The 27594-nt window shown below is 59.4% G+C and overlaps 1 protein-coding gene across 12 annotated transcripts; it reads right to left on the minus strand.

Moving 5' to 3' along the window:
* Positions 1 to 271: 271 nt before the first annotated feature.
* WIZ (WIZ zinc finger) lies at positions 272 to 26462 on the minus strand. 12 transcript variants are annotated; one of them, XM_088839119.1, is made up of 14 exons: positions 26298 to 26462; positions 25524 to 25663; positions 24630 to 24893; positions 19506 to 19578; positions 15495 to 17644; positions 14112 to 14435; positions 9089 to 9259; positions 7701 to 8204; positions 6261 to 6659; positions 5137 to 5688; positions 3493 to 4020; positions 2880 to 3299; positions 2423 to 2618; positions 272 to 1431 (listed from the first exon to the last, which is right to left on the minus strand). In XM_088839119.1, exons 2-14 carry the CDS (start codon positions 25540 to 25542, stop codon positions 1272 to 1274), a joined length of 5760 nt encoding a protein of 1919 aa, XP_088695245.1. In that variant the 5' UTR covers positions 25543 to 25663; positions 26298 to 26462; the 3' UTR covers positions 272 to 1271. The 12 variants fall into 12 exon arrangements, with proteins under 12 accessions (XP_088695245.1, XP_055287259.1, XP_088695244.1 ...); XM_055431284.2 differs by lacking the exon at positions 25524 to 25663; XM_088839118.1 differs by lacking the exon at positions 26298 to 26462 and having other exon boundaries at positions 25524 to 26110.
* Between the last annotated feature and the right edge of the window lie 1132 nt (positions 26463 to 27594).

A 27594-nucleotide genomic window follows, 5' to 3' on the forward strand; every position in this document is an offset into this window, starting at 1 on the left:
TCTCCCTGGCTCACAGGAGCTGCCACACCACCTGGCCAGAGTCCCACCCGCTGCCCCCTCCCCCAACCACCAGCCATGCCATGGAGGGCCAACAGCTGGGAACTTGGGCTCATCCCCAGACAGGTCTGGTGGGCTTGGCGGCCAACAGGAAAACCCAGAGGGCTTCCACGGGCTTTTGGCGGAGGTGGCTTGATCCCAGCCCTGGCTGCCAGACAGACAATGCCAGCCTGTCCACTCGACAGAAAAACACAACGCTGGCTGCCTGCCCCGGGGTGTTTCCAGAAGAGAAATTTAATCTAATTTACATACTTCTAGGTACATCGATAACCAAAATGTGGCCACTGAAAAAAGTTAAAAGGGCAATCGGCTCCCGGTTTCTAGCTGGCCCAGGATTGCAAAATAAAAAGATCCACGTTCCTTAATTCTCTACACAAAACGCGTTTTTAAAAAAGTGAAAGGTCTAGGGAGCTATACATAGAAAGCAACAGTGAAAAGAGGGAGGGGGTGAGGGTGGGGAAGGAGAGTCCCACCCCCACCCCCTCCTAGGCCCCAGAGCCCCCGAGACTCTGGGGGGGCCATGACACGGCAGGAGGCAGCTGTCAGCTCTGAGCTCTTCCTGGCTGGGAAGGCCACTCTTGCAAGGGATGAGGGGGAGGTGGCCAACAAGGATTTCCGTGGCATTGTGGGCTCAGGTGGGGGGCTCCCAGGCCCCGGCAGAGGGCCTCAGAGGGAGCGTGCCTTCTCCTGAGCAAGCACCGTGGCGTGATGTGGTAGTCGTTCGACTCGGGAACTGGAGGGCTGGGGCCAATTCCCGGGTCTCACGAGGTCTGTGAGTGCGTGCGTGCGTGCGTGAGAGGATATTCACAGGGGCAGGGACAAGAAGGAACCAGGACAGGGGTCCTTGGGGTCTTTGCAAGTGGCCACAGATGGCAAAAATAGCCTGCCTGGCTGCTGGACGTGGGAGAGCACTGGTCTTCCTCCCTTGCGAACGCACTGGCTGCCGCCAGACACCTGGCCACTGCCACTGCTGAACCAAAAAGGCGAGTGGGTGTGGGCTGGAGGAAGATGCCCTGTGTGTGGCCCCAGAGTCCTCGGGCTAGGGGAAGGGTGGCTAGCTGGCTTCTGGTGCCCCGGCTGTAGTGTGCCCGGCCCGTGAAAGGTGCCGGCTTGAGGTTTTGGCTTGCTCCTTTGGAAACAGAAAAGAAAGAGGGAGGAGAGAAGAGAAAAAGGAGAGAAAGGTGGCGTGAGAGGGGGTCTGGAATGCTTCTGTGTTAGGGCGCCTCTGCTGCCGCTGTCTGTGCCTGTGGGGCCTGAGGCTCCTCCGGCGGGGGGTCCGCTTTGGAGAAATTCATCTCTAGGATGTGCCGCTGTAAGTGCCGCACCCACTCCTCCTGGATGGAGAGGGGCCCCTGGAATTCCACCTCACAGAACCTGGGGGGGCACGGGGAACAGAGAGAGGAAGAAGTGGCCATTGCAGTAAGGAGAGGCAGAACCATAGCCCTGGCTGCACCCTGAGCGTCAGGCACAACTGCTGCTCCTCACTGTGAACACAGCAAGCCCAGGATGTGAGGGAGGGGGACCCAGAGGTTCGGTGTCTTCCTCCGTACAGCCACCTCTATCCACCATGGGGTCGCGGCAGAGTCCCCTGGAGAGACCCTCTCTATGCTCAGGGCAGTCTGCTAGCTCAGGTGCCAGGTATGGGTCATTGAGCTTCCCAAACACCTCTGTCAGGTGACTGAAGCAGGTGCTCTGAGACAGAAAGGGATCCCAGGGAAGCAAACGCAACCCTGCCAGGCCCCAGGAGAGAAGGATGGGAGCCAGGGAAAGGGGGGTTGGGCACTAATTCCCAACCACCTGACTCACAGTCCCAGTTCACCCACTTCTCACCCTCTCAGCCTCATATCCAGAACCCAAGCTCATGGTTCTGAGTCCTGGGTTTGAATCCTACTTCTGACTTGGTCTGTGTGGCCTGAGGCAGGAACATCGCATCCCAGTGTTTCCTGGACACTGGTGGATGCGTGGACTTTGCTAACAATGAACTAAGACCTATCTTTTCCCCTCTTAATCCAGCGAACACTTGCCAACTGCTTACTATGTGCCAGGTACAGTTTGAGTGTTTTGTAACTACACAACTTTTAATCCTGACAACAAATCTATTTGGTGGGTCTGTTATCAATCCCATTTTATAGATGGGAATATTGAGGTGTGGAGCAGGAAACTCTTGCTCAAGGTCACTAAACTGTGTGTCAGAGCCGGCAACTGAAACCAGGTCTCACAGGCTATAAAGCTCAAGGTCTGGGCCTAAGGCTGCGGGTTATATGTCTGTGAGGAGTCCCCGACCCTGGGCTCCTGGGTCAGAGGCTTTGGTGGCCCAGCCCTGGGCAGGCAGTCTCCCTCCCTCCCGCAGGGGAGGGCTGCATACCTGCACTTGAGGGTGTAGATGTTGCCCACAAACTTGACGAGTGATGTCTGGGGGGGCCGGGGCACCAGGGCGGGGACTGGCCGGACCCGGGGCGGAGGTTGCCGCACCTCCTCCAGCTTCTGGTGCAGGTCATTGGCCTCCTCACTGCCCCGGGCCGCAGAGGCATCTGGAGGGCGGGCTTGTCGGCGCTCAAATTCTGAGGTGGGGAAAAGCGCGGAAAGGGACAGGAGATGAGCCAGATGGCAAGGCCGCCGAGGAGGTTCCTGCCTTTAGCGAGTGAGGGGCAGATGCTGTGGGAATTTTGGGTCCGGACGGCTGGTGACTGGACACCTCCTGGGCCCTGGGACAGCTGAGAGGCAGAGTGGACGACTCGACAGGAGGGGGGCTGGGAGAGTAGCTGAGGGGAAATGCACGGCAGAGGACCCGGGGCGGCTCGTGACCCCCCTCCAGCACTCACTGTTGATGTTCTGACGCTGGTGTTCCTCAGCCTTCACGGGGCCTGGCGGGCTGGCTGCCAGAGGCCGCTCGCCGCCGTCGGCTGCCCGGCCAGCCTCGGGCCCTGGGTCACCCCCAGCACTGCGGCCCACCACAGCCGGGCCCCCGGGGGCCAGCCCCAGGGGCGGCCGCTTGTCGGCATCGCGGCCGTGGCCGGCGCTGCGAAACTTCTTGGTGAAGGGGCGGCCGCTCTGGATGTAGCTGCGGTAGGCGCCCGCCTTCTGGGGCCGGTGCTTGATCCACTCGCTTAGCGTCTCGATGGGTGAGCCGTTCACACACCACTCGGTCACGCCGAACTGCCGCAGGTGCGCCCGGGCGTGACTGGCCAAAGCCTTGCGGTTTTCGAAGTAAAGGCCACACAGCTCGCAGCAGGCCTCAGTGGCTGCAGGCAGAGGGGGTGCTGCTGAGCCCCAGCCCCGAGGGAGCAGGGGTACCCAGAAGGCACTGCCCAGGTCGGGAGTCAGTCCCGCCTCCCACGGGCGCCTTGACCCCCACTGGGGCTGAGCGACACAGCACTGCCCAGCCCAACAGGCCCTGGCAGCTGCCCTCCCTGGACCCTGCCGCCCACTGCTTACAGGAGTGGGAGGTCTTCTCATGGAGGGTCTTTGCCTTGAAGGGCAGTTCAGTCTGGATGTAGGTCTTGGCCTTGACCTCTGCTGGGAGGAGGCGGTCCTCCTGCAGGGGCCGCTTGGCTGCCACAGAGCCCAGGTAGCCGGTAGCTGAATGCTTGGTGCCAGTGATGGGTGCCAGGCTGAGCTCACGGGGAATCTGGGCTGGCCCAGCTCCAGGTTTGCCTGGCCGGCCAGCCATCGGTGCTAAGGGCAAGGGGGCCTGCATGGGCCCAGGGGCCACTGTGGGGGACCCATCCTCGGTCAAGGCAGGGGCCAGGTCTCCGGCCGGTGGCTCCTTCTTGATGAGGCATGGCTTGGATTTCTTCTTGAGGATCTCCCGCAGCGTGTCGATGGGTGAGCCGTTGACGGACCACTCGGTCACGCCCATCTGCCGCAGGTGTGAGCGTGCGTGGCTTGACAGGCCCTTGCGGTTCTCGAAGAACTCGCCGCAGAACTCACAGCGGATGTCACGCACCGGCTCTGCCCGGGATGCTGCAGTGGGTCGGGGTGGGAGGGGAGAGGGAGGCGGCGGCTGTTGGCAGGAAGCCTCCAAGCTCAAGGTCAGTGTTATGTGCCCCGCTGCCCATCCATGCAGTCCCAGACCTGAATGGACCCACTCCCTCATCTGCCTCCAGAGGCCCTTGAGCACATGATCCAGCCCTTCTGCTGCTTCTGTCACCTCAACTTCTAGCTGGCTTCACGATGACTCCCTATGACACTGTGATGGATTGAGGAGCAAGAGCTCCCTGGATCCTGGACTCAGCTGCAAGCTTGGCTGTGCCTCCCTGTGTGAAGCTGGGAGTCTCAGTTTCCTCCTCTGTAAAATGGGAGATGGAAACCACCTCTCTTGTGTTCCTGGGGTCTAAAGCAGGAGCAATTCAAAACACGTGGTTTACAGCAGTCGTGGAACGCATGTGAGCACTAAGGCAGAGGCCTGGGCCGTCCTTACCTGCTCGGCACACAGTAGCTCAACCAACTGGAGCAGAGTGAGCACAGTGACAGTTCGAGAGGGGAGCACTCTTGCTGTCATAGGGATGTTACAACTACTGCATACATGGAGCTTTGTTTCGGCATTAAAGCTAAGTGCTTTACACCACTTCGGAAAACTGTAGAGTTGGGAGCACAAGCATCTCCATCTTCCAAAAGAGGAAACTGTCCAAAGTCACGTACTGCTAGACTCTGGAGCAGCTGAGACTTTAACCTGAACTCCAAATATCAAGTGCTTAGTGACTGGGAATATCAGAAAGACACCCATTTCCAGCACTTACACTCCTGCCCATGGCAGACATCACTGACTGATCCCTACAAGCGTGCTTTTTCCCCTAGGAATCTGGATGGTAGCCACTACCAATCAATCAAAGATGGCAGACAGAATCTCTTTACCACTGCCTAATGACACAATTCTGCCTCCCTCACAGGAATGAAGAATCATCAAGGAGCTCACTCAGTTGGGGGTCTGCATAGCAGGAACTCTCGGCTAGCCCCTTATTCTCTGGACCTGTGTACTTCCTTTTCCATTTCAACCCTGAGTGTTCCGGGTACCCCCAAGGGAAGTGAGGGGAAGACCCCTCTACCTGTTCTCCCTGTCCTGCCCGGGGTCACACTTACACAGGTTCAAGGGGGTCATGTCTTCCCGAGGTGCCACCCAGGGACCCTCAGATGGGTGCAGTTCCCCATGAAGGGCCCCCGGCAGCATCTCCCGCTTGATCTCCACCCTCATTTGTTCAGGCTTCAGCTTCTTGGGCAGGGAGGGTGAAGAGAGGCCTGGGAACATCTTCCGGGCCGTGGGAGGAGGAGAGGCAGTTGGTGAGTGGCCCAGGGGGCTGCCTGGTGGCGGCGGCAACTTCTTGGCCAGGGGTGAGAGGTGAAGGTCCGCGGGGCTGCGGGCTTCCAGTGAGCTGCCAGGACCTCCGCTGCTCACCACCTTGGCCAGAGCTTTGGGGCTAGGCCCTGATGGGTTGGGGGGTCCGCCAGGCCGGGACTGGGTCCGTCTCTTGAGGATCTCCCGCAGCGTGTCGATGGGTGAACCGTTGACGTACCACTCGGTTACGCCCATCTGACGCAGGTGCGAGCGGGCATGGCTCGACAGGCCCTTGCGGTTCTCGAAGAACTCTCCGCAGAACTCACAGCGGATGTCGCGTGCTGGCTCCGGGCCCGAGGCTGCAGCAGGAGAGAGGGGCGGTTAGCTTCACTGGCACTGTTAGGATCATCACCTGTGGGTCTCCTGGTCGGCTGGGCGTGGACAACAGCATGTCCAGGGGCTGGGGTGGTGATGGAGGGTAAGTGCAAGGGAGGGAACTGAGGAGCGGGGTGGGGGTGGGGGGCAGACACCCGGCAGGAGCGTAGGGAGGCTCTAGAGAGCGCCTATGGGCCCTGGGTCCTGGTGAAAAAAGGACAGAACCGAGACGCCACAGCTCTGAGGGTCCCAACCGGGATGGGGGCAGGAAGTGGTAGCCCTGCCATCCGGACCAGGGGCAACCATGGGCACCTTCTATACCAAGAGGCAGCACCCCACCCTTGGCCTTCATTCTGAGGGAAGGTCAAAGGCCGAGAGAGAAGGCCTAGCAGCCAAAGGCCAGCAAGATCTCTGGGCAGAACTGGGCCACTGCTAAGGGTCCCTGTCCACTCCCGGCCTCAGCAGGGAAGGAGGAGGGACAGGGCTGTGACTCCCCACCCTGGGAGGGGCTCCAGGGCCCGCAGGGAGGACGGGGGCGGCTGAAGCGAGGACCTACAGAGGTTGAGAGGAGACGGCTCCACATCAGAGGCCCAGAAAATGCCAGCGGCTGCGGCGGCCGGGAGGTCCTGCTTCCCCCAGGGGCTGGCCGTACCCTTGGCCTTCAGCTTGGCCCTCTTGGCCGGCGGTGGGGGGGGGAGCAAGGAGAGGGCCGCAGGAGCGGGAGGGGGCCGCCCCAGCAGGGCCAGGGTGCCCCGCCCGAGTGGGAGGCGGATCTGGACGCCGGCCCTCCGGATGAGCCCGTGGAGCACGTCTATGGGGGATCCCTTGGCATCCGGGTCGCTGACGCCCAGGTGGCGCAGGTGGGCGCGGGCGTGACTGGACAGGCCCCTGCGGGTCTCAAACCAGGCACCGCACAGCTGGCAGTCCAGCTCTCTGCCCCCGTCACTATCTAAAGCTGCGGAGACAAAACACAGGGGGGCGGTTCACGGCCGCCACCTCGGCCGGCCCTCCAGGACTGAGGCAGGAAGGCCTGGTGTGAGTCTCGGCGGCCCAGGCTGGTGGGAGTCCAAGACTCGATGCCGTGGATTTATGAGGTTTGGGGAAGCAGAAAGTCATGTTCCTTGCCTAGGCCTTTGGCGTCAAGGTGAGTGTACAGAGCTTAAGGCTACGGAGACAGCAGGGAAGAGAGGCAGTGGTCCAGTTCTAATGGCACAATCTGAGGCTTCCAGGCCCCCTTCCCAGGCAGCTCAGCCATGGAAGCTGTGCAGGATGGGCTGGAGGTGACAAAGCAGGGGCACACTGGCTGCCAGGCATCACACAACCAAGGGCACACCTGCTCAGACCCTTGCTCCTGGAAGCACAGAAGACCGTGGAAGCAGCTTCACTGGAACATGAGGTGCAACTGGGGTGCCCTGTTGGGCAGGGGGCTAGACCCTAGGCTTACTCTCAGACCCTGAGGCCCACATATGTGTGGGGAGGTCTGAATTCCTAAGAGATGCCCTTTGTTAAGTCTGCTCACAACTGGGAGTTGCTTCCCAAGCCCTTCTTTGCCATGCCCACAGGCAGCCCAAGAGGTACAGTTCCAGCCCTGGGCATGGAGATACCTCTGCAAAGGACGCCAGGAACAAGAGGATGTGAAGATGGGGCCAAGCACAGGCCCACCTGTTTACCTGCAGGACCCCAGGTGCCCCATGGGATCCCTGGCTACCTTCACTGCCCCAACCCTCAGGCCCAGAGAAGGTCAAAAGTGGCCCTAAGGGGCAAGGATGATCCTGGCAGGCTTAGTAGCCGCCGCCAGACTTCCAGGGGGAAGGATGGCGAAGTGAAACGGGAGACAGGTAACATGCTCAACTGGAGACACAGCACCTTAATTAACACGCTCTGACCCAGCCGACCCAGGACACGCAGGCGCTACAGTCCCCACCGCATCCACCCCGAGCCCCGTGGCCCAGCTTGAGGCCCCACCCTTCCCTCAGCTCCCAGGACCCGCACTCACTGAGGTTCAGGGGCCCCTCGTCCTCAGACTGGGGCCACTGGGCCTTTGGAGAGGCTGGCCGGGGGCTCAGGGACAGCTGGGGGCTCTTGTCCTCAGGATTCTTATGGGTAGGGGAGCCCGCCAGGGTCAACGATGCCTTCTTAAGGAGTTGGGAGTTGGGCGGGTGGGCCAGGCCCTTAGCTGAGAAGCTGGGAGGCGACTTGATGGCCTTGTTGACAGCAGGGACGTCGAGGGGCTTGGCCAGGGCGAGCAGGCCAGGTCGTGGGGCTCCAGCGACTATCTCCTTCGGCGAATTGGACTTCTTCGTCAGGCTTGGGGGCAGCCCGAGGGGTGTGTCAGGCAGCCCCTTCTGCTTCACGAGCTCGTAGAGAAGGTCAATGGGGGCACCGCTGCTCTCCGACTCGGCCACCCCCAGCTGCCGCAGGTGGGAGCGTGCGTGGCTGGACAGGCCCTTGCGTGTCTCAAAGCAGGCACCGCAGACCTCGCAGGTGGTCAGGCTCTGGGCTGGAGGGTGAGATCAGGCCGGGAGAGCCGTCTGTGAGGCTGCACAGGCTCTCCTCTCCCGCTGTTCCTCCCCCTGGGGTCCCGCTCAAGCAGGCTCCTGGCTTCCGTCAACCCCTCCCACACTTAAAATGATCCTAATGAGGCAGGATTTAGCCTGTTCAGTTTTCAAATATAGGAAACTGAATCTCAGAGAGAGGGGGAGGAAGAGTTGTGCCCAAAGGAGGCAAAGCCCTTGGTGGTCGTCAGTGGCATGCTGTTCACATTTCTAATGTACCAGGGTGTCCTGGCAACAGGTTTTCATACAGACGCTGACCTGCTAGACACACTCTTTTAAAGAGTAGCTTAACTCGTGCCCCAGATGCTAGGCTGGGGGCCTCAGCCGTGGTCTCCGTGGGGCCCTGTCTGCACGCTTTTCTGCTGAGCCCTCGTCTCTACTTCTCTGCCTTGCTGTCCCCCAATGGCAGTGACCCCCAAAGACAAAGACCGGGTCTGTTTTGCGTCTCTCACATTCCAAGGGGCCAGCACAGTGCCTGCCATTACTGAGTAACGACCTGAGAAGCAATGGGCGGACAAAGCAGATTCATGCAGAAGATCAGACAGCTACCAACGATCAAAGTCAGCAAATGAACTGGTCTGGGGGTGCGCTCCTGATGACCACTGCCTCTCTGGATGCCCCTCCCCTGACCAGGGCTCGAGGCCAAGCATGCCCGCGGCAGCAAAACCTCGAGAGAGAAGACAGCTGGGGGTCTGCTTGGTACCATGAGATGCCAGAGAGAAAGCTGTGGCTAACCTAGGCCCCCCCCCCCCACATTAACCCTCCAGCCCAAGAGCTCCCTGAGAGCATAACCAGCCTGGCCAGCACACTTGTCACCTGTGCCACTCACCCTTGAGGTCCGGCAGCTCCTGCTTGCTGCCATGAGGAACCTCTGCAGCCATTTTGCTGCTCAGCCGATTGGCCACCTGCTCCAGGGGCCCAGGGACAGGCAGGCTCTTCTTGGGAAGCGGGGGGGAGCCCAAGTCCATGGCCACCATTGCGTTTTCCTCAGAACCCAGGCCTGCGAGGTTGGGAAGACAGGCTCAGCCCAGGTAAGGTGTGGGCTGTCTACCCCTGTGAGGACGGAGGGCCAGGGGCGTAGGGCTGGTGGTAGTGGGAGCCTTCTTCCTCATCCTTGGTGTCTGCTCTCACTCTGGGACGCAGCTCACCCCATGAAAGCTGAGGCTCCATCCATAACCCCGAGCTCCGATACGACGCAGGGATGTCGAGGCCGCCAACTGACAGCACAGACTAGGAACGGCTTCCACCTACCACAGCACAGACAGGTCACCGGACGCAGTGCTAATCTCAGAGAAAATATCTCTCCGGGCAGAGAGATGTCTCTGGGCTCCTCTCTGCGGAGCGGAGCATCTGTCAGTTGTGGGGGGACAGGTAGGTGGCAGTCAGAAGGGGAATTCGGAAAGAAAAGGCCAGGGTCAGAGGCCACAGAGACAGTGCAGAGGCAGGCAGCACAGGACTGGAAGGGAGGCTCCCTAAGACTTGTGGGGAATCTCCACCAGGCAAGACAACTGGGGGCCCTAGGGTGGTCTTATCTCAAGCTAAGCCCAAGGAAAGGGTAAAGGTAAGAACTGTGAGCCTGGAACAGCTGGGGACCTGACTGGGGACAGTGAGAATAGGAATCACTGAACTTTCTCATAAGTTTCTGAGGCATCCATCAGGCTGCAAAGCTTCTCTGGGTAAAATGTAAACGAGGACAGGGAATCAAAGGTGAGTTTTCATGGTCTAATTTTTTGGAGAAAGGGGCCTGAGAGGCCTGTTGAGTCCGAGTTTTAGCGTTCAGAGCACGGAGAGAGATCAGAATGAAGGAATGGTGTGTCAGATGGGGTCCTGGAGGTGCTCCGTGTTATGAGCGGCGGGAGGGGGGTGCGGGGGACGGACAGCTAGGTCCCCGGCTCAGTGTGAGTCCTACAGAGGCAAGGAAGTTGGGGTTCGGCGGGGGTGGGCGCCTGGGACGCCGAGGACTTTGTCAAAGTCTCCGGGTGGAGTGGGCGCATCTGTCAGTCGGGGCAGCGACCGTGTCAAGGCTGAAGTAACTTGGAGTCGGTTTCCGCGCCGGAGGCACAGAGGCTGCGGTGAGAGACAAACCAGGGGCTCCAAGGAGCTTAGCGGCTATCTGTCAGATGGGGTGAGGGTTCGGCAAAGTGGCGGCGGAGAGTGTTTCTGTAGCTCGGGACCCTGCGAGCCGCGACAGGAGGCCCAGGGTGCCCGCGATTGGAGCGCCTGGGGGGAGGGGAAGCTCCGGAGACTGGACGGCGGGTGTCTGGGGCGGCGGCCGCAGCAGGGGGCGGGCGGGACGCCAATTCTGCCCTCCCCGCACCCACCCCGGCGCGGGCTCTTACCCGGCGCGGGCGCGGGCCCGGGCCCCGGCTCCGGCTCGGCCTTGGGCCCGTCCCGCGGCGGCAGCGGCGGCGGCGGGGGTGGGGGCGGCGGCGGCGGCGCGGGAAGAGCCGCGGGGCCCGGGCTCGGGGGGCCCGGCGGGGGCGCCCCCGCGGGCGCGCGCTCACGGGCGCCCCCCGCGCGCGGCCCCGCCGCCGCCTTGCTCTCCGCTTTTGTCACTCGGCACTGGGCGGTGGAGGCGGCCATCTTGGCTCCGGCGCACGCGGGGCGGCCGCCCCAGGCGAGAGCAGCCGAACGCCGAGTGCCCCCGCCGCGGAGCCTGCTCCGCTCCGCCCCACCCCACCCCTCGGGGTGCGCCCAGGGCGGCCAGCCGAGCGCCGAGCACCGCGAACGAACCCCTGTCCCCGCCCGACCAGAGGAGAGCTCGCGCACTCACGCACGCAGTACTGCTGCTGCTGCTGCTAAGTCACTTCAGTCGTGTCCGACTCTGTGTAACCCCATAGACGGAAGCCCACCAGGCTCCCCCGTCCCTGGGATTCTCCAGGCAAGAACACTGGAGTGGGTTGCCATTTCCTTCTCCAATGTGTGAAAGTGAAAAGTGAAAGTGAAGTCGCTCTGTCGTGTCTGACCCTTAGCGACCCCACGGACTGCAGCCCACCAGGCTCCTCCATCCATGGGATTTTCCAGGCAATAGTACTGGAGTGGCTTGCCATTGCCTTCTCCGACGCAGTACTACTAGCGGCTGACAATTGCTGCTCTAGCCGGGTCTCAACTGCCCGAGACATTCTCCCCGTACCCTGGACTTCTGTAAGACTACGATGGGAATCCTCCGGCCACATGCATTCGCCTTAACAGCATCCAGGCTCCTAGAGCCCGATGGGCGGAGCTAGGACCTGCCCGGGGACACTGTTTCATTCCCTTCCTTGGAAGTCTCCCCTCCGGGTCAGGAATCCTGGAAGACCCTGATCCCCAACCAGGAGGATCCCCCAACATCATGCTGGCATCCAGCTGTCCCCTAACGGCGCTGTCTGGCAATCCTACTGAACTCCACACAAGGCCTGCACCACGTTTCAGGCGCAGTCTGCTTCTCCCTCTCCTAAACTAAACGGATTGCCCCCAGCTGTTACTTGACAGCTGGGTGGGACCAGCATCTGACCACTGCCCCGCCCCCAACTTGAAGTCTGCTTCCTACCGCCCACTTTGGGAGGCATGGGATATCCTTCTAAGGATGGCTGCTTCTCGTGGTTGGTGCCCAGACCTGGCCCCACTGTTGGACATCGTTCCTCAAGGCTTCTAGGATCTTCTCAACCACTCCTTAACACTGTCACCCCCAACGTGGTCACTGAAAGACTGATCATAACCCTAACCCCCCAAGGACAGGGCCAGTGCGGTAGCAGGCTGACTCCTTTGTCCCAGTGACATGGTCAGCTTCCTCAGCACTAACTGGGGGCTGGGACATTGGTCTTCTGGTAGAAACAAAACCTGGCTGCTGGTTGCATGTTGCCATCCCCTGGGTGCCTGAACCGGGTGCCAAGTAAAAGGTGTAAGCCTGACATTCAGGACAGTCAGAGAAAGAAGGGGCCAAGGTTTGAGCCTATAAACTGTTTCCTGTCCCCCCCTTCACCCCCTCCCCGACTCCCACCTGAGACTAGCCATCTTCAGAGCAAACTGCACCTCCCAGCCACCATTGAGACACCAGGAAACCTAGCCAGGTGTGTGAGCTGATTGCCTAGGGGATAGTCTTCACAGAGGCAAGAGGCCTGAGGTCATGGCCCCACTCCGCCTCTCCCTGAAGTGTGACCTCAACCAACCACTATCCTCTCTCTGTGCCTCAAATCTTTTCCTTTTCCAAGGAGGGGAGGGGGCTTCAACAGCCACACTCTTCCCTTCGCGGGTGTGTGTGTGTGTGCGCGCGCACGCTAAGTCACTACAGTCGTGTCTGACTCTTTGAGACCCTATGGACTGTAGCCCATCAGGCTCCTCTGTCCGTGGGATTCTCCAGGCAAGAATTCTGGGGTGGGTTGCCCTGCCCTTCTCCACGGGATCTTCTTGATCCAGGGATTGAACCCATATCTTTTACATCTCCTGCATTGGCAGATGAGTGCTTTACCACTAGTACCACCTGGGAAGCCCAGCACCCTGAAAACTCCAGGTAGGAGAAACAGAAGGAACCCTTGGCCCCAAGCAGCCCCTGGACAATTCCCGTGTTCAGGTACCTTCTCCATTCCTCAGAGCCTACTTTCTCCTCACTGCTGAGTTTTTCTCCTGTGAGGTTCAGTAAAGACTCCCACAAAGTCAGGCTTTGTAAGGCTGAGTCCTTCATATTTCCACTTCCTCCACGGAGTCCGGCCCCAGGCTCCTTCACCAAAATATTACTTCTGGGTCATCCCAAGCCTCTGATGAGACCACCTGACGCAGTGTTCAGAAGTCTAGCTGTGCTGCTTTGTGGCTGTGGCAAAGCGGATGACCCACAGTTTCCTTATCCAAAAGACAGGAACACAGAAATTCTTAGCTCCATGGAATTGTTTTGAGGTGTAAGGGAGATGAAACTTTGGGACACAGCAAGCACTCACTTAAGGGAGGGGTTTTCAATGCTGCTGGATACAGTGCATGCGTGTGCTGCTCAGTCATGTCCAACTGTTTGTGACCCCGTGGACAATAGCACGCTAGGCTCCTCTGTCCACAGGATTATCCCAGCAAGAATACTAGAATGGTTGTCATTTTCTCCTCCAGGGGATCTTCCTGACCCAAGGATCGAACCTGCGTCCCTGTGGCTCCTGCATTGGCAGGCGGATTCTTTACCACTGAGCCATCTGGGAAACCCAGATGGACACTGTAGGCACCACTGAAAATCTAGAATGTAAACTCTAGATCTACACTGTCCACTTTGATCACCACTAAACTTGTACCAACTGCCTTTGACTCAACAGCCATATGTGGCCAGTGGTGGTGACCCTGTAGGACAGTATGAGTCTCTAGAGAACATTTCCATTGTCTCAGGAAGTTCCACCAGACAGTGCTGCTCCAGGTAAGAGACATCATTAAGATCAACGATTCTGAAGCTTATGCTTTCTGGGCTTTCAAACCCCAGCTCCACATGCTTTCAGCTGTATGACCTTGGGCATACTAATGAAGATCTCTGAGCCTCAGTTTCCTAATCAGTAAAATGGGGATAATAACACCTGCCTTTAAAGGGTCATTATGAGGATATAAATGAGTTCATATTTGTAAAAGGCTTAGAAGAGTATCTAGCTCCTAATAAAGAGATCAGTAAGCCTCTTAAAACCACTGTCAGGCAAGGCAGGCAGGAACTGGACCTAGACAAAGCCCTGGCCCAGCCACCGAGTGAAATAGATATGACCCCTAAGTGGCAGGACAGTAGTCAACCTACTTGGTAAAGTGACTTGAAAACACTTGCAGGAAAGCAGAGTGGCGGCCCGCCTCCCACTCCTCCATCCCTCCAGGCCTCTGGGAAGGGTCAGGGCACTAGCCCTGCCTGCCCCTTTTCCCCTTACCATCTCCGTAGGCTGGCCCAGGGTCCTCTGCCCAGGTGGGTGGGAAGGGCACTGTAAGAGGTAAGCGGGGCCGGCGGGAGGTCAGGAAGCCACTAGGCGGCACCCCAGCTTCACGGCACAGGGGGCTGGGGGGCTGCTCAGTAGCCGAGGTGGCCAGCAGCTCTTGCAGGATGTTGATGGGTGAGACGGTGAGCTCCCAGTTGGTGATGCCAAAGTCACGCAGGTGGGCCCGGGCATGGCTGGAGAGGCCAGCCCGAGTGTCAAAGCCGGCCCCGCAGAAGTCACAGCGCATCAGGCTGAAGGTGCCCGGGTCGAAGTTAGCCACTGTGGGGAGAGAGAGAGGACATGGACTGCCTGGGCGGGGGTCAGGGGGTGTGTTGCTCCACATCCTCCACTCCCCCAGTGGCTCACATGCGCAGTGCTGGCCCTCACCCTGGATGCCTCCCTTGCCCTTTGCTGTACATGCTCCTGCCTGCATCTGCTCACTTTCTCTTCCTGGTCTTCCACTGTCTCCCTTCACACAGCTCAGAGCATCAGGGACCTCACCCCCAGAAATACTTCTCCAGGATGGACTTTCAGTCATTTGGACGAGTGTTTGATTAACACCCTTCTTTCCTCTAGAGCTCATGTCTGTATCACCCCAGTGTTATCAATGAAACCTTGGCTGAATGAAGCAATGGATCAATGGGTGGGACGCCTTCCTCTGGGAATCTGCTCAGATTCCCCAGACAGAGTTGGCGATCTTTTCTGGGCTTCCCCACACCCCTCCCTGAGTTGCCCCCACCACAGCCCAGGTCCCTTAACATTGTAACTGCCTAGTTTTGTGGCAGTCAGTCCTCGGTCCGTTCCCCGCAGTGCGCGCACACACACTCTCAAACACCATACCAGCCCCTCCCGACGTAGGTTCCATGTCTGCCAGTACCAGAACTCCCCAGGGCACTCATGTGGAGACAGACCTCTGGAATCAGAACCTTGGTGCCTGGGAATCAGCATACCTCACAGGCAGCCCCAGGGTTCTGAAGTCAGCCAGGGTCCCACTATGCCTCTGGGACTGTGCACTCCAGAAGGGCAGGGACTCCTGTTCTGTTCATTGTGGTGACCTCGCTCAATAAAGATTTGTCGAATGAAGGACTCAGTGATATTTTCTGCCTGGGGCTGACTCCTCAGGCCACACTCCAGCTACTAGAAGGGCCAGACAGTTGGGATGTCCCCACATCTCCTCTGATGCGGTGACCTTGGCCCCAGCTCCCTGCCTTCACCCTGCTGGGCACTACAGGAGGCTTTAGACTGAGGGTTTGTTGGTTCAGGACTCAGCCGCCCAGCTGTGCGTCTCCCCGGCCTTGGCCTCGGAGGGAGGTGGGTGCTGGAGTGGAGCCACCCTACCTTTTTTCTTCTTCTTTTGGAAGGAGAACCTGCGCTCGATGGCCTTCACCTCCTCAGCGGAGATGAAGTGCCGCACATTGTAGCTGACACCCACGCGGTTCAGGTGGCCCCGCACGTGGTTGGCCAAGCCGATGCCATTGTGGAAGCGGTCAGGGCAGTAGGGGCATTTCCGCTCCTCAGGCTTCAGTGCCACCCCTGGGTCCCCATCCAGGAATGGGTCCAGCCCCAGAGGGCTGCCCAGTGGCGTGTCCAGGAGCAAGAAGTCCAGGGGGTGGGCGCCCCCCAGCCCCGGCTCCTCAGGCTGCAGCCTTGGGGGGGCCCTGGCCGCCGCAGCCACAACTCGCGGCCCGAGCCTTGCCACCAGCACTACCGGCACTGCCCCGCTGAGCTGCTGCTGCTGTGCCCGCGAGGCCGCCGCCGTCTGCAGGGCTTCTCGGAACGTCCGCTTCAACTCCAGGGCTGGCTGGGGGATGAGGCCGGGGCTGGCTGGCGGCGCAAAGACCCTGTCTTCGGGGGGAAAGTCCATCTCCGAGGCCAGCAGTAATTCCTCCTCCTCCTCCTCCTCCTCGTCTTCCTCTTCACTCCACGGGTGCCTCTGGTCCTCCAGGTGGGCTGGGAGCCCCTGAGGTTGGACGGCACTCCTGCTTCTGCTGGTCTGTAAGGAGTAGGCGGCAGATGCTAGTGGCGAGGGGAAGGCTGGCCTTCCCAGGGGCCTCTGGCTCGAGCAGTGTGGGAGTGGCTTTGACAGTGGGAAATCCCTCATGCCCAGCTGCTGGCAGCCTGGGCCAAAGGCCAGGCTGGGGTCGTATCCAGCAGGATTCTCCCGCCACGTGGGGGCCAAGAGTGGCTCAGCTTTGCCAAAGTAGTCGGCGGCCTCAGAGAATCGGGTGTAGGCATCCTGGCTGGTGCCGGGCCGGCTGGCAGGGCCCTCCTCCTCAAAAGCCTCACCATCCTCCTCCTCCCAGTGGGGATGGGCGTGCACCAGCCTCACATGCTCCCTGAGCAGGCTCTCGCTGGGCGCAGGGAAGCCACAGAAAACACAGGCGCTGAGGCCCGAAGGGTCTCCGTAGGGCTGGTAGGCGAGGGGGGTGGCGTCGGGGCCTGGGCTGCCCGCCCCACTGCTGCCCCCGAAGGGTTCCTGGGCTGCTGGGTCCTGTGGCTCCTGTGCATGCAGCTTGGCATGCTGCACGAAGGCCTTGGAGGAATTGGTGCCAAAGACGCACCTGGGGCACTGCAGTCGTGCCTCCCGGCCCGCATCACCTGGAACCTGCTTTAGCTTCTGGATCTCCTCGATGATCTTCTCCCGGGAGGCCTGGTGCAGCTGGCGGTGCTGCTCGAGGGCACTGGGGTCGGCGAAGGCCCAGCCACATTCACCACAGGCCAGCGGGGCCAGCTCAGCCGGCGGCTCCTGGCCCGGGGCTCTGCGGTGCTGGCTCATGTGCTCCAGGAGGTGCTCCTTCTGCTTGAAGTAGATGCTGCACTCGATGCACGGGAACACGGCTGGCTCCTCGTCTTCGTCCTCGTCGGGGCTCGCTGCCCCCTCAGCCACCTCCTCCAGGAGCTCGCACAAGTAGGGCCTCGCCCGGACGGAGGACAGCAGCGGCTGCAGCCGCTCCACAGACGCCTCCGAGTTCACCGTCCAGGTCTGCGTGGCCACCTCTGAGGCGGACCGGGGCAGGCTCCACTCGGACGGCTGGGTCAGGCCCTCCAGGCCTGCGAGGTGCTCTCTGGTGCCCACCACCGGCCCACCCAACGTCTTTGTGGTGTCGTCTACGGGCACAAGCACTGTCCTGAAGGAGGTGAGGGGTGGTGGCTGGGGAGGCAAGTCCAGGTCCAGCCCCGCGTCCTGGAGCGGGACCGCCTCATCTGCATCGTGCAGCCAGTCGAACCTGGGGCGGCCCCGGGGCACCTTCTCAAATACCTTCGATTCCCCCTGGTGGTGGTACAAGAACCTTCTGGAGCTCTCCAGCTCAGCATGGGGCTTCACCGTTCTCACGATGACGGAATCCTCGAACCTCTGCTCAGATGGGAGGTCCTCCCCAGCCTCCTGAATCAGGGGGTGCTCCCAGGGCCCCCGGCCATCCGGGGGGCCCAGGGGATGGGGTGAGGGGGAGCCTGGTTGGAAGTCCAGGCTGCTTCCATCCCAGCAGCTGCAAGGAAGGGCCAATGGGGACAGGTGAGCCACAGGCCTCGGTTTCCTTTCCTTGGGCAAGGGACAGTGAGGGGGTGGGGGTGGTTCCCAGGCAGTCTGAGACAGGTTCCAGAGAACTCAGCCCGTGGGCCACCTCTAAGAGGTGGGGAGTGTGTGGGTGTCAGTTGGGAGGTCGGGGGAGTATGTGTGAACCCTTCCAGAGCATTTGGATCAAATACGAGATTCAGCTCCCAGGGCTCATGCCTGTGTATGGAACCCAGCCCTGCTGCACTGTGGGGGGTGGGGGCAGGGGCGGAGTGTGCAGAGACCACAGCGGGGATCACAAGGAATGTCTCCAAGTCTGGTGGCACAGTCAACTCTCATCTGTCCCCTGGGAGGGTCCTAGCTGACTTTCCCATTTTGGTTACACCGCAGGCTGCTTTTTTTGTCTTGGTCCTCCCCAAATTGGAGTGATTTGTTCATTGAGTCTCCTCTTTCCAGCAAATTTGGTAAAGCTCAGCAGCAGGAACCATTCAAGAGAATGCACTTTCCTCCCTGCGTCTCCCGTCCTGGGAGGAGAGCAGAGTCAGGCCCTGCACAGCCTGTGGCTCTAGTGACCCTGACCTTTGAGGGGTAAGGGGAGGCACAGCAACCTCACTGAGCCTCAGTTTTCCAGCCCTAAAAATGGGGACAAGTCCCGAGAACCAAGAGCTTCCATGCCTGTATTCAGTGACTGATGGAGTTTTCTCACACTCGGATTCAATGAAAACTTAACACGCTGCAGGTGCTTATTTAAATGATGGCAACCACAAGCTTTCAAATGGGAACCTTGACCCCGTGAAGTGCAGGGCGAATGTGACACATCTCAGTGCTGGGAAACGCTTCACTTGGCCTGAAGCCTAGCTCCCAGTAGGCCCACAACCTATGTGGGTTCTTATTATGACTGTTCCTGATCGATTTCTCTCATTTTCAAGATCTGGCCTCCATGAGTGGCTATGAATCACGCCCATGGAACAGATGTGGAGATGGGTTCCACTGCGAGGCTGAGCAGAAATCATGGGGTTCCGTCCATGTTAACAGGACCACTCCTCCCAGGGCTATGGCAAAGATTCAGTGGGGTAAAGTCCCGCACTGAGAGCATAGTATACAGAAAGTGCTAAATAATAGAGCTATAATTAATCCCAATATGGATGCTGTTACACATTAGTGCCTGCCCATCCATTTAATAGGGGGCTTCCCTGGTGGCTCAGGTGGTAAAGAATCTGCCTGCAATGCGGGAGACCCAGGTTCAATCCCTGGGTCAGAAAGATCCCCTGGAGAAAGGAATGGCTACCCACTCCAGTATTCTTGCCTGGAGAATCCCAAGGACAGAGGAGCCTGGCGGGCTGCAGTCCATGGGGTCGCAAAGAGTCGGACACGACTGAGTGACTAACAGTTTCACTTTCAAGCCATTTAATAAAAGGTTGCTGCCACCAGCACTGCTATTGATTCCTGCTCGGATGCTACATCCCTCTGGTCTTCAAGGTGAGGTTGTGAGATGCGCTACGAGGACTCCATTTACAGATGAGGAAACTGAGACTCAGAGAGGCTGAACCTTATTCTAAGGGTCACCTGGCAGAGACAGGACTCCAAGGGTCCAACCTCCAGGCTCCTGGCCTTCTGGCCCTGCTCCCGGCAGGGATAATGAGAGTTGACTGTCTGTGTTTACCCCAGTCCTCCCACCACCCACTGCAAGCGCCCAGGGGCTTGCCTGAGGGAAGCCACCTCCTCCTGCCTGGTGTCCTGATTCCCTCCTGACCCCGTCTCACTTCTCTTGGGCCTAGGTATGTCCTGCTCGCCCCCCTGCCCTCCCTGAGGTCAGGGCCAGCGTGGCAACTCACCAGCTGCTGATCCGATGGGTGGCGGAGGTGGCACGGGGAAGGGCTTCGCTGAGGCCAGGATGGGGCTGCCCATCTGCAACAGAGAGGGGAGACCCTGAGGGGCTGGGGTCCCCCTGGCCGGGGCCCTTCACAGCACCCCAACTCCGGGAGCCCAACCGGGCACCTAGGAAGGGCCCAGCTGGCTTCCCACCCCTCTCCCCTGAGAGGCCTCTGGCCTCTACTCCTGAGCCCCGAAGGGGTTTCTCTGGAGGAGTCCTCTTGGCTTTCCTAGGGGATCACCAGGGCTTGCTGCCTGCAGTCCTCTTTTCTTTGTCCCCCACCTGGCAGCCAGGGTGATCTTTTTTTTTTAAAGTCACACCCTGGTAAAAACTTGCCTGGCTTATCATACCTTCAATAAAAGCCAGATTCCCAACTACCCCCTGCAAGGCCCTGTGAGGTCAGACCTTTGCGGGTCTTTCCAGCTTCACCGCCTTCTCCTCACCCCTCTCTCACTCTGCCCAGACAGCTCATGAAGCTTCAAGCCCACCTCACTCTTTCCAGCCTCAGGGCCTTTGCACTGGCTATTCCCTCTGCCTGGAAAATCCTTCCCTGGCCACCTGCCCAACTGAGCCCGTATGATTTTCTCGCTCATTGCCTTTTTTCTTTTCTTTCCTTAGCACTCTCTGAAATTGCCAGGGTCCTCTGCTGGCACATAAGCCACACATTCCCACCCCAGGGGCCTCTCTCACTGCAGCATCTCAGTGCCTGGCACATGACAGGTTCTCAACCAACAGCTGCCGGATGAAGAGTGAGGAGCCCTTGAGCCTGAGCTGCAGAGGGCCCGTCCCTGCCTCCTGCCTCCCAGACCCCATTTCAGACCTACAACTTGGAATCACATCCCTCCTAGGAACCCTCACACAGATAGAGCCAACTCTCCATTATCCGCCTGTGGAGCCAATGCCTGGAGTGACCACAGGAATCCTGGCCTGTGCCTCCTCTTCCTGCCGCGCCCGCCTGATGCAGGCAAGCATGCCAGTCGGGGCACAGGCCAATTGCTGGGGCCAAGGTTAACACACTGGTAGATCTTGTGCCCCATCCAGAGCCCAACAGATGCAATTGCTGGATCAGCTTCAATTTGAGGATGGTCCAGAAAGAGGGCTAAGCGCTGGGGTTGGTACTGATACTTTTCCCAATCCCCTACTCTCCAATTTGCCCAGGAGATTAAGAGCTGACTATCAGGGGCCAAAGAATTCAGAGCTGGTGAGGGTGGAGGGTAGGGGTCGGCAGGCTGTGCTCACCGCCATAAGGGTCTTTCTGCGGAGCCCAAGAGAAGGCACATGACTGGCACGTGGCTGCCAGGAGGTGAGAGTGTGATGGGATACAGGAGTCTGCATCATTTAGAAGTTTCTCAAACGTGGTGCTGCTCACTTGTGGGGCTGAATCATTCTCTGGGGTCGGGGGGCATCCTGTGCATTGCCGGATCTTCAGTAGCACCCCTGCCCTCCACCCACCAGATGCCAGGAGCCACCCCCACCCCCAGCCTTGAACTTGCAGTCGTGACAACCAAAATTGTCTTCAGACGTGGCCACAGTGTCCCCTGGGGGCAGAATCTCCTTCCTTTGAGAAGCTCTGTGGTAGATGGATGGGGAGCAGGGCCAGGTCAGGGTTGAGCCCGGATGCAAGGGTCAGGGGAGTGCTGGAGAGGGTTCGAGGTTTGGGGAATGAAGGCCTGGACCAGCTAAGGGAGTGAGACCCCAGGAAATGTGTCTCTTGAGAACACAAGAGTCCCAGATGTGAGCTTCTTGGGAGAGGCCAGCCAGTTCACGCAAGTCTGAGGGTCCAGATGTCCTGATTCTGGGATTCTGGGACCCCAAGCTCCTGAGATTCCGAGTGTCCCAGATTTGATGGTTCTGCAATTGCCGTTGTCTAAGAATTCCGCGAGCCAGGGGGCCGTATTGGCCTCTTTGTTTGAGCGGCTCCAGTGAAGCACCTATTTTTAGGTGCTTTGGAGGAAGCAGACCAAGCAGGGTCCCGTATCCAAGACTCTTGGGGGAACTGGGGGCTCATCCAGTGGCCTCCACCGCTGGGAGGGGGTCCAGAAGACCCTATGGTTCAGACAAGGCACCTTGGATGCAGCCCCCAGTGATGGCCGTGCCAAGGGGCCCTCATTGGCTCCTGCCATCTGGGGTCCCCAAGAGGGTCTAAAAGTGAGCAACTGAAAATAAGAAGGGTGTCCGTGAGCATCTTGAAGCCCAAGCCAGGCAGCTTGGCAAAGTGGCCAAGAGTCTAGACATCAGAGTCAGACAGATCCAGTTCAAGGCCAAGCAGGAAACTGAAGGGCATGCCTTTCTCACTCCAAGCCTGTTTCCTCCTCGATATAAGGGCAACAGCTACGGCCCCAGTCTCGAAGGGCCAGTTATGGGCACCAAGGAAGATCACAGAGTAAATGCTCAATCCAGAGAGTCAGCGGTGGGGGGAGGAAGTGTGGTGGCTTGCCTAGGTTGCGGTTCAGGGTTGGCTCAGACACTCCCCAAGTTGGAAGGTGGAGGCTTGACCGAGAACCTCAGGCCCACTCACTGCACAACCTGGGACCCCATGAGGGCAGAAAGGATGCATTGTTCGTCCCTTAGCTCCCTGGTCCCAATGCCAGGCGTGCACCAGACTCTTCAGAAATCCATATGGACCATCCCAGTCCCCCAAGCTGCAGGTGCACCCAGGAGGCCAACCAGAGAAGCCAAGCATTGCGTGAGGGGCTGCAGGTGAGGCCATGGGGGCTCCAGGCCAACAGCTATAATGGAGGACAGAGGAGGCAGTGGATTCATCCATGTCTAGGTGGAGGAGTTTGGAGAGAGCCCCTCCAGGAATGCTCTTGAGGGGCTCCCAGGACTAGGTGGGGATGAAGGAGGGCCCAGGCTTCAGCATGGAATGGCAGCCTCAGAGGCTGTTCCTATTTATAGGCATCACAAGACTCCTAGGGCAGGTGCCTAGGGAAGGCGGGGTGGAACGGGCTAAGAGGGCAGTGGGGCAGACACTCTGTCTGAAGCCCAGACCCTTCTCCACTTCCCAGGCCGTGACCCTACTCCAAGTCAAGCCCTCACCCCATGCCCCAGGTGCTCAGCGGCACCGTTAGGAATAGACCTATCCCTCCTCAGCAACCACACCCAGCCTCCTCCCCAGACACGTGCCCTGGACCCTGGTGGACTCCCCAGGAGGAGTGAGTACACACCTACCCACCTACCTACTTTATCCCTCTCTCCAGACCTGCGATTCTTCTTTTTTTTTTTTTTTTGGCCATACCACGTGGCACGTGGGAATCTTAGTTCCCTGACCAGGAATCGAACCCATACCCTCTGCAGTGGAAGCGTGGAGTCTTAACCACTGGACCAGCAGGGAAGTCCTCAGACCTAGGACTTCTGCCAGGTAGAGCAGAATGCCCAATTCCTCAGAGCCAGATCCAAAGAGGGCCCTAGGCCCCAAAGTCCATTTCCCAGGACTCCCACAGAGTCAAAGTCCTGGACCTGCCCTGGTCAGCTGCATGACTTAGGACACAGTCTTGCCTCTCCTTGGGCCTGGGTTCCTAACAGTTTGGGGGAGGGTATGGTTCTTTGAGCAGGGGTCTTTCCCTCTCATCCTCTGGCATGACACCTTCGGGTACCATTGTCACCTCCACACCGCTGCATGTGTGGAGCCCCCTGTCTGGATGTCCCCCGCCTGACTCATGGTTCCTCATCCAGGACTCGGATATCCCCGAGCCTGGCCATCCCCCATTGCAACCTCTGCAACTACGTCTTAACAGCTGGTGGCTGGTCTGTCTGTCTGACCCCAGATGGCAGGGTCCAGCAGAGGTGGAGTGTATGCTGGGTCCCTGGCTGCGCACCAGTGTCCAGCCCTGAGGAAGTGAGCATTCCATGCTCTGTAAGTAACTGAGCATCATGAGCCTTACTAAGGTGAGCTGGGGCAGGTCAAGGATGCCCTGACATAGAGTGGTGGTGAAGGATGAGGGTTGTCAAGCCAGGTTACTGCATGGCTGTGGGCCCTTGGGAACTGACTTGACACTTCAGGATCTGAGTTTCCCCATCTCTATCACTGGATAATAATAACCGAGGCTACCCCACATGGTTCTTTTGAGAATGACAGGAGATGATCACATAAAGGGCTTGGCATGTAGGAGACCCACGACGAGGTGCTTGGAGATTCCTAGAAACCAAGGCCTTTAGAGAAGGCCAAGGAGATGAAGGGAGACACGGAGTACATCAGCCTATACCATACCCAACACTCTTTAGCTACACCAGGCTCCTGCCTGGCCCTTGATTACACCAGGCTCCTCCTTACCATAGAGCCTCTGCACCTGCTGTTTCAAATTCCACCCCTTCAGGGAGGTTTTCCCAGGTCCCCCCAGGCATGATCCTGGCACTCTGTTTAATACCCTCATAGCACCTGTCACTACCTGCCTGTATGTTATTTATATAGTTGCTTGTTGTCTGTCTCCCCGACTAGAAAGTCAGGTACCTGAGGGCAGGGACTCTTGTCACTTTTGCTTATAGCTGTATCCCCAGCAGCTAGAACTCAGCCTGGCACATGGTAGTTGCCAAGTATTTAATGACGGAAGGACAACTCTTTAGGTGGGGATGGTGCGAGATCCCCTTTTGTTGGGAAACTGAGGCATAAAGGGATGGCTGTCATCCCAGACTGTCCAGTCGCTCCCCAGCCACTAGGGGGCATAAGCCATTTGGGCCCCTGTCTCAGAAGTGGGACTCACCAAGACAGTGCAATGCAGCAAGAAGGAACTGGAATAGACTGACGGGAATGGGGGCATACCTGGAGAACAGGTAGGTTCAGGGAGGGGAGCTCAGGGGTGCCAAGCTGAGCATCTGGAACCTGTTAGTATGCTCAGAGAAGGAAGCCAGGCAGACCTGAGTCAAGTCCCAGCTCCTTGCTCTCCACCGGGGCAGGGCTTGGTCAGGTCATTAGTTGCTGAGACCTCTGTTTTCACAACTGTAAAATGGGAAACTAAGCAGAAGGCAAAAACCCAGATCCCAGACTCAGGATCCCAACTCAGCCCCTGATGGACTGGGTGACTGGGGACCTGAGCCTTGGGGACCTGGCTGGATGCTTCCCTCAGGGCCACAGGGCCCACCCTCTTACCAGAAATGCCACCTCTGCCATCCAGAATGTCTCGAGGGCCCTCCTTGGTGACAGGCAGGTAATGGGTAGACCGGAAGATGCAACCTTCCCCCTCAGCAACCTCGGCCCCACCTTCGATGTCCTCTCTCGGTGCTGGGCCAGGCAGTCTCTCGGGGCCTCGAGGACGATCTGGGGCGGCCAGGCCGCCTGCCAGGGGCCCATCCATAGATGCTGTCTGCGTGGCTCCACTCAGCTGCTGGCCTGGCTCAGTGAGGCATTGTGGGTCTGGGGAGGGGGTAGAGAGACAGGTGCTCAGAGCGGGCTGGAAAGGGATTCCGCCTGTGTCTCCTTCCTCAAAGCCCCTGTCCTCACCCTTGTGGCTTGCTGCCTCAGTTTACCCCCCAAGCACAGATGAGCAAGTCCATAGTGCTCAGGCCCTATCCTTGCACATTGATCTCAACAGTCTCTAATCTCAGAACGCCTCGGCTTTTGTCGACAGCTCCTCTCTCTGCACTGCCTCAGTTTCCCCCACTTCACAGCATTCACACTCAGACACCTTGCTTTCTCGCAGCATTAAACCTATTACTTCTCCTAGATGCCTCCCTTCATTCATTCGTGGTTGCACTTTTCCCGGTTGTGAACTCACTTCCATGCACATGCATATCCTAGGCGCGTGCCTCAGCACTGCTACACTCTGATCCCATACACTGTCTCAAGTCCCCCCATCATGACCCCTGCACTTTTCTCACTCCTGTTGCCTGGCTCAGTTACCCCTCACTTTTCCCACATTCCAACCCTCCGACCACACACAACCTTAGGGTTCTCCTGCATTAACCCTTTCACCCTCACACTCAGCCGCAAGTGACCCCAGGCTTAACCCTCTTGCTTCACCCCAACGTTACCCCTCATGCATACCCAGCCTGGGTTCCTCCATCCCACCCTCCCAAGATCTCTCTAGTCTGCGGGCAAAAGGGAAGGATGGAGCTCCTGGTCCAGAAATGAGGTCCCTGGGGAGGCCATGGGGGGTGCGGGCTGTCTTCTCCACCTATAAATACCTTCAAGGTAACGGCGAAAAGTGAAGGGCAGGAATGAGGCGCCCTCCCCAGGGAGATGGTAGGGAGGCCGATCCCAGGCAACCGGGGCGGGGCCGGGGCTCCAGGCCTGGCTGCAGGCGCTGCCCTCGAGGGCCTGGGGGCTCCCAGGGGGCCTATCCGTGGACTGGCCGTTGTGGCGGGGGGTCCCTGCCCAGGCCCCGAGAAAGCACCTGCGGGTGCCCACCGGGTGGGCACTGCCCGCGGGGAACGGGCGGGACCGCAACTTCGGAGCACTTTGGCAGCGCGGGGAAGGGGGTTCCCTCCTGGACGCCCCAGGGGGTCGCAGGGGTGGTGGCCGCGCCGCGCCAGCACACCCCTCGGGGCGCCAGGATCCACGCGATGCGCCCTCCGCCCGTGCACCTCGGGGCGGGAGACCCCGCGGGACGCGCCGAGGTTGGCGGGGGACACCTGCCCCAAGACCCCCGCTCCTCCCCCCAACCTGTGCGGCCCCGCCCCCGACCAGGCCCCGCCCCTACAGGCCCCGCCCCGCCCCCCGCCCCGGGGGGTCCCGCCTGGCCCGGCCCGGCCGGGGCCTCCCCCTCCCCATGCCGGCTCCGCCCCGCCCGCGGGCTCCCCAGGCCGGGCCGGGCCTCACCGGGGAGGCGGCGCCGCCGGCTGGGCGCCGGGGCTCGGCGCTCCCTTCTTTGGTGCGGCCGTCGCTGCCGCTACCGCCCTTGCCGCTCCCGGTGCCGGTGCCGCGGCCTCCGCAGCCGCCGCCGCCTCCACCGCTCGGGGGACATTGTCCCTTTAAATCGCTCCCCCCGCCGCCCCGCCCCCCCGGCGCGCCGCCGTGACCTCAGCGCGACAGCCCCGCCGCGCCGCCATGATGGGGAGGTCCGGGGCGCCCCCCCCCTCCCCCCCGCGCCACCCCGGTGGGGGGGCAGCCAGCAGGCGCGCCGCCATTTTGGGAGTGGCCCGAAGGGTGACCCTTAAAGGGCCCGCGCGACCTGAGAGTCCGGGGAGAGGCTCTATTACCATGACAACACTCCTGTCCTCCTGTCCCCAATGGCTCTTCATCACCCCACTGGTTCTTCCAATGCTAGGCCCGCTAATAGCACCAGAAGAGTGAGGAGGGGGCAGAGAAGTTCCCCCATGGGTCATTCATAGGTCTTTGAGGACTCCACATGGCCAATCCCTAGCCTTCAGACCCTTGCTACCTGCCAACCACGAGTTCGTTCCCTCCTTCCCCATTACCTACACTGGACTTCAGTACTTTCATGCCCCTAGAGCTGGCCTAGGTCCCCAGTGCGAAGCCCCCCTTTCCACCCAACCCCCAAGATCACAGTTGCCAAGACGACCCCATTATGTACACAATGCTACTTCTCCCACCCATCACCCATCCACATGTCCAAACTACCCATTCATCTCTCCACCCATTCACCCACACACCCCACCACTCATTTACCCATCCAGTCGATTAACCACCTAGCTGCCCACCCGTTCAACCACCTGTCCATCCATACATACATCTAACCACCCATCCATCCAAACACTCACCCAATGACTGTCCACTTCCCATCAACCTACTCATCCATCCACTACCTATGTAAATACCTACTTATCCATACAACCAAGCAAGCATCCACCCATCTCTGCACATAATCCTTTCACCCAGTCACCCAAAAGTGAAATAAATCACTCAGTCGTGTCCAACTCTTTGTGACCCCATGGACTGTAGCCTACCACGCTCCTCTGTCCGTGGGATTTTCCAGGCAGGAGTACTGGAGTGGGTTGCCATTTCCTTCTCCAGAGGCTCTTCCCAACCAGGAATCGAACCCGGGTCTCCCGAATTGTAAGCCGACGCTTTACCATTTGAGCCACCAGGGAAGATAGTCACCCAAGCACCTATCCATCAATTGCATGTTAATCTTCTCTACTAGAGTGTAAGCTCC

Source organism: Moschus berezovskii, chromosome 8, assembly GCF_049115385.1.
Source record: "Moschus berezovskii isolate FMDL1 chromosome 8, NW_MosBer_1.0, whole genome shotgun sequence".
In the NCBI taxonomy this organism is placed as follows: domain Eukaryota; kingdom Metazoa; phylum Chordata; class Mammalia; order Artiodactyla; family Moschidae; genus Moschus; species Moschus berezovskii.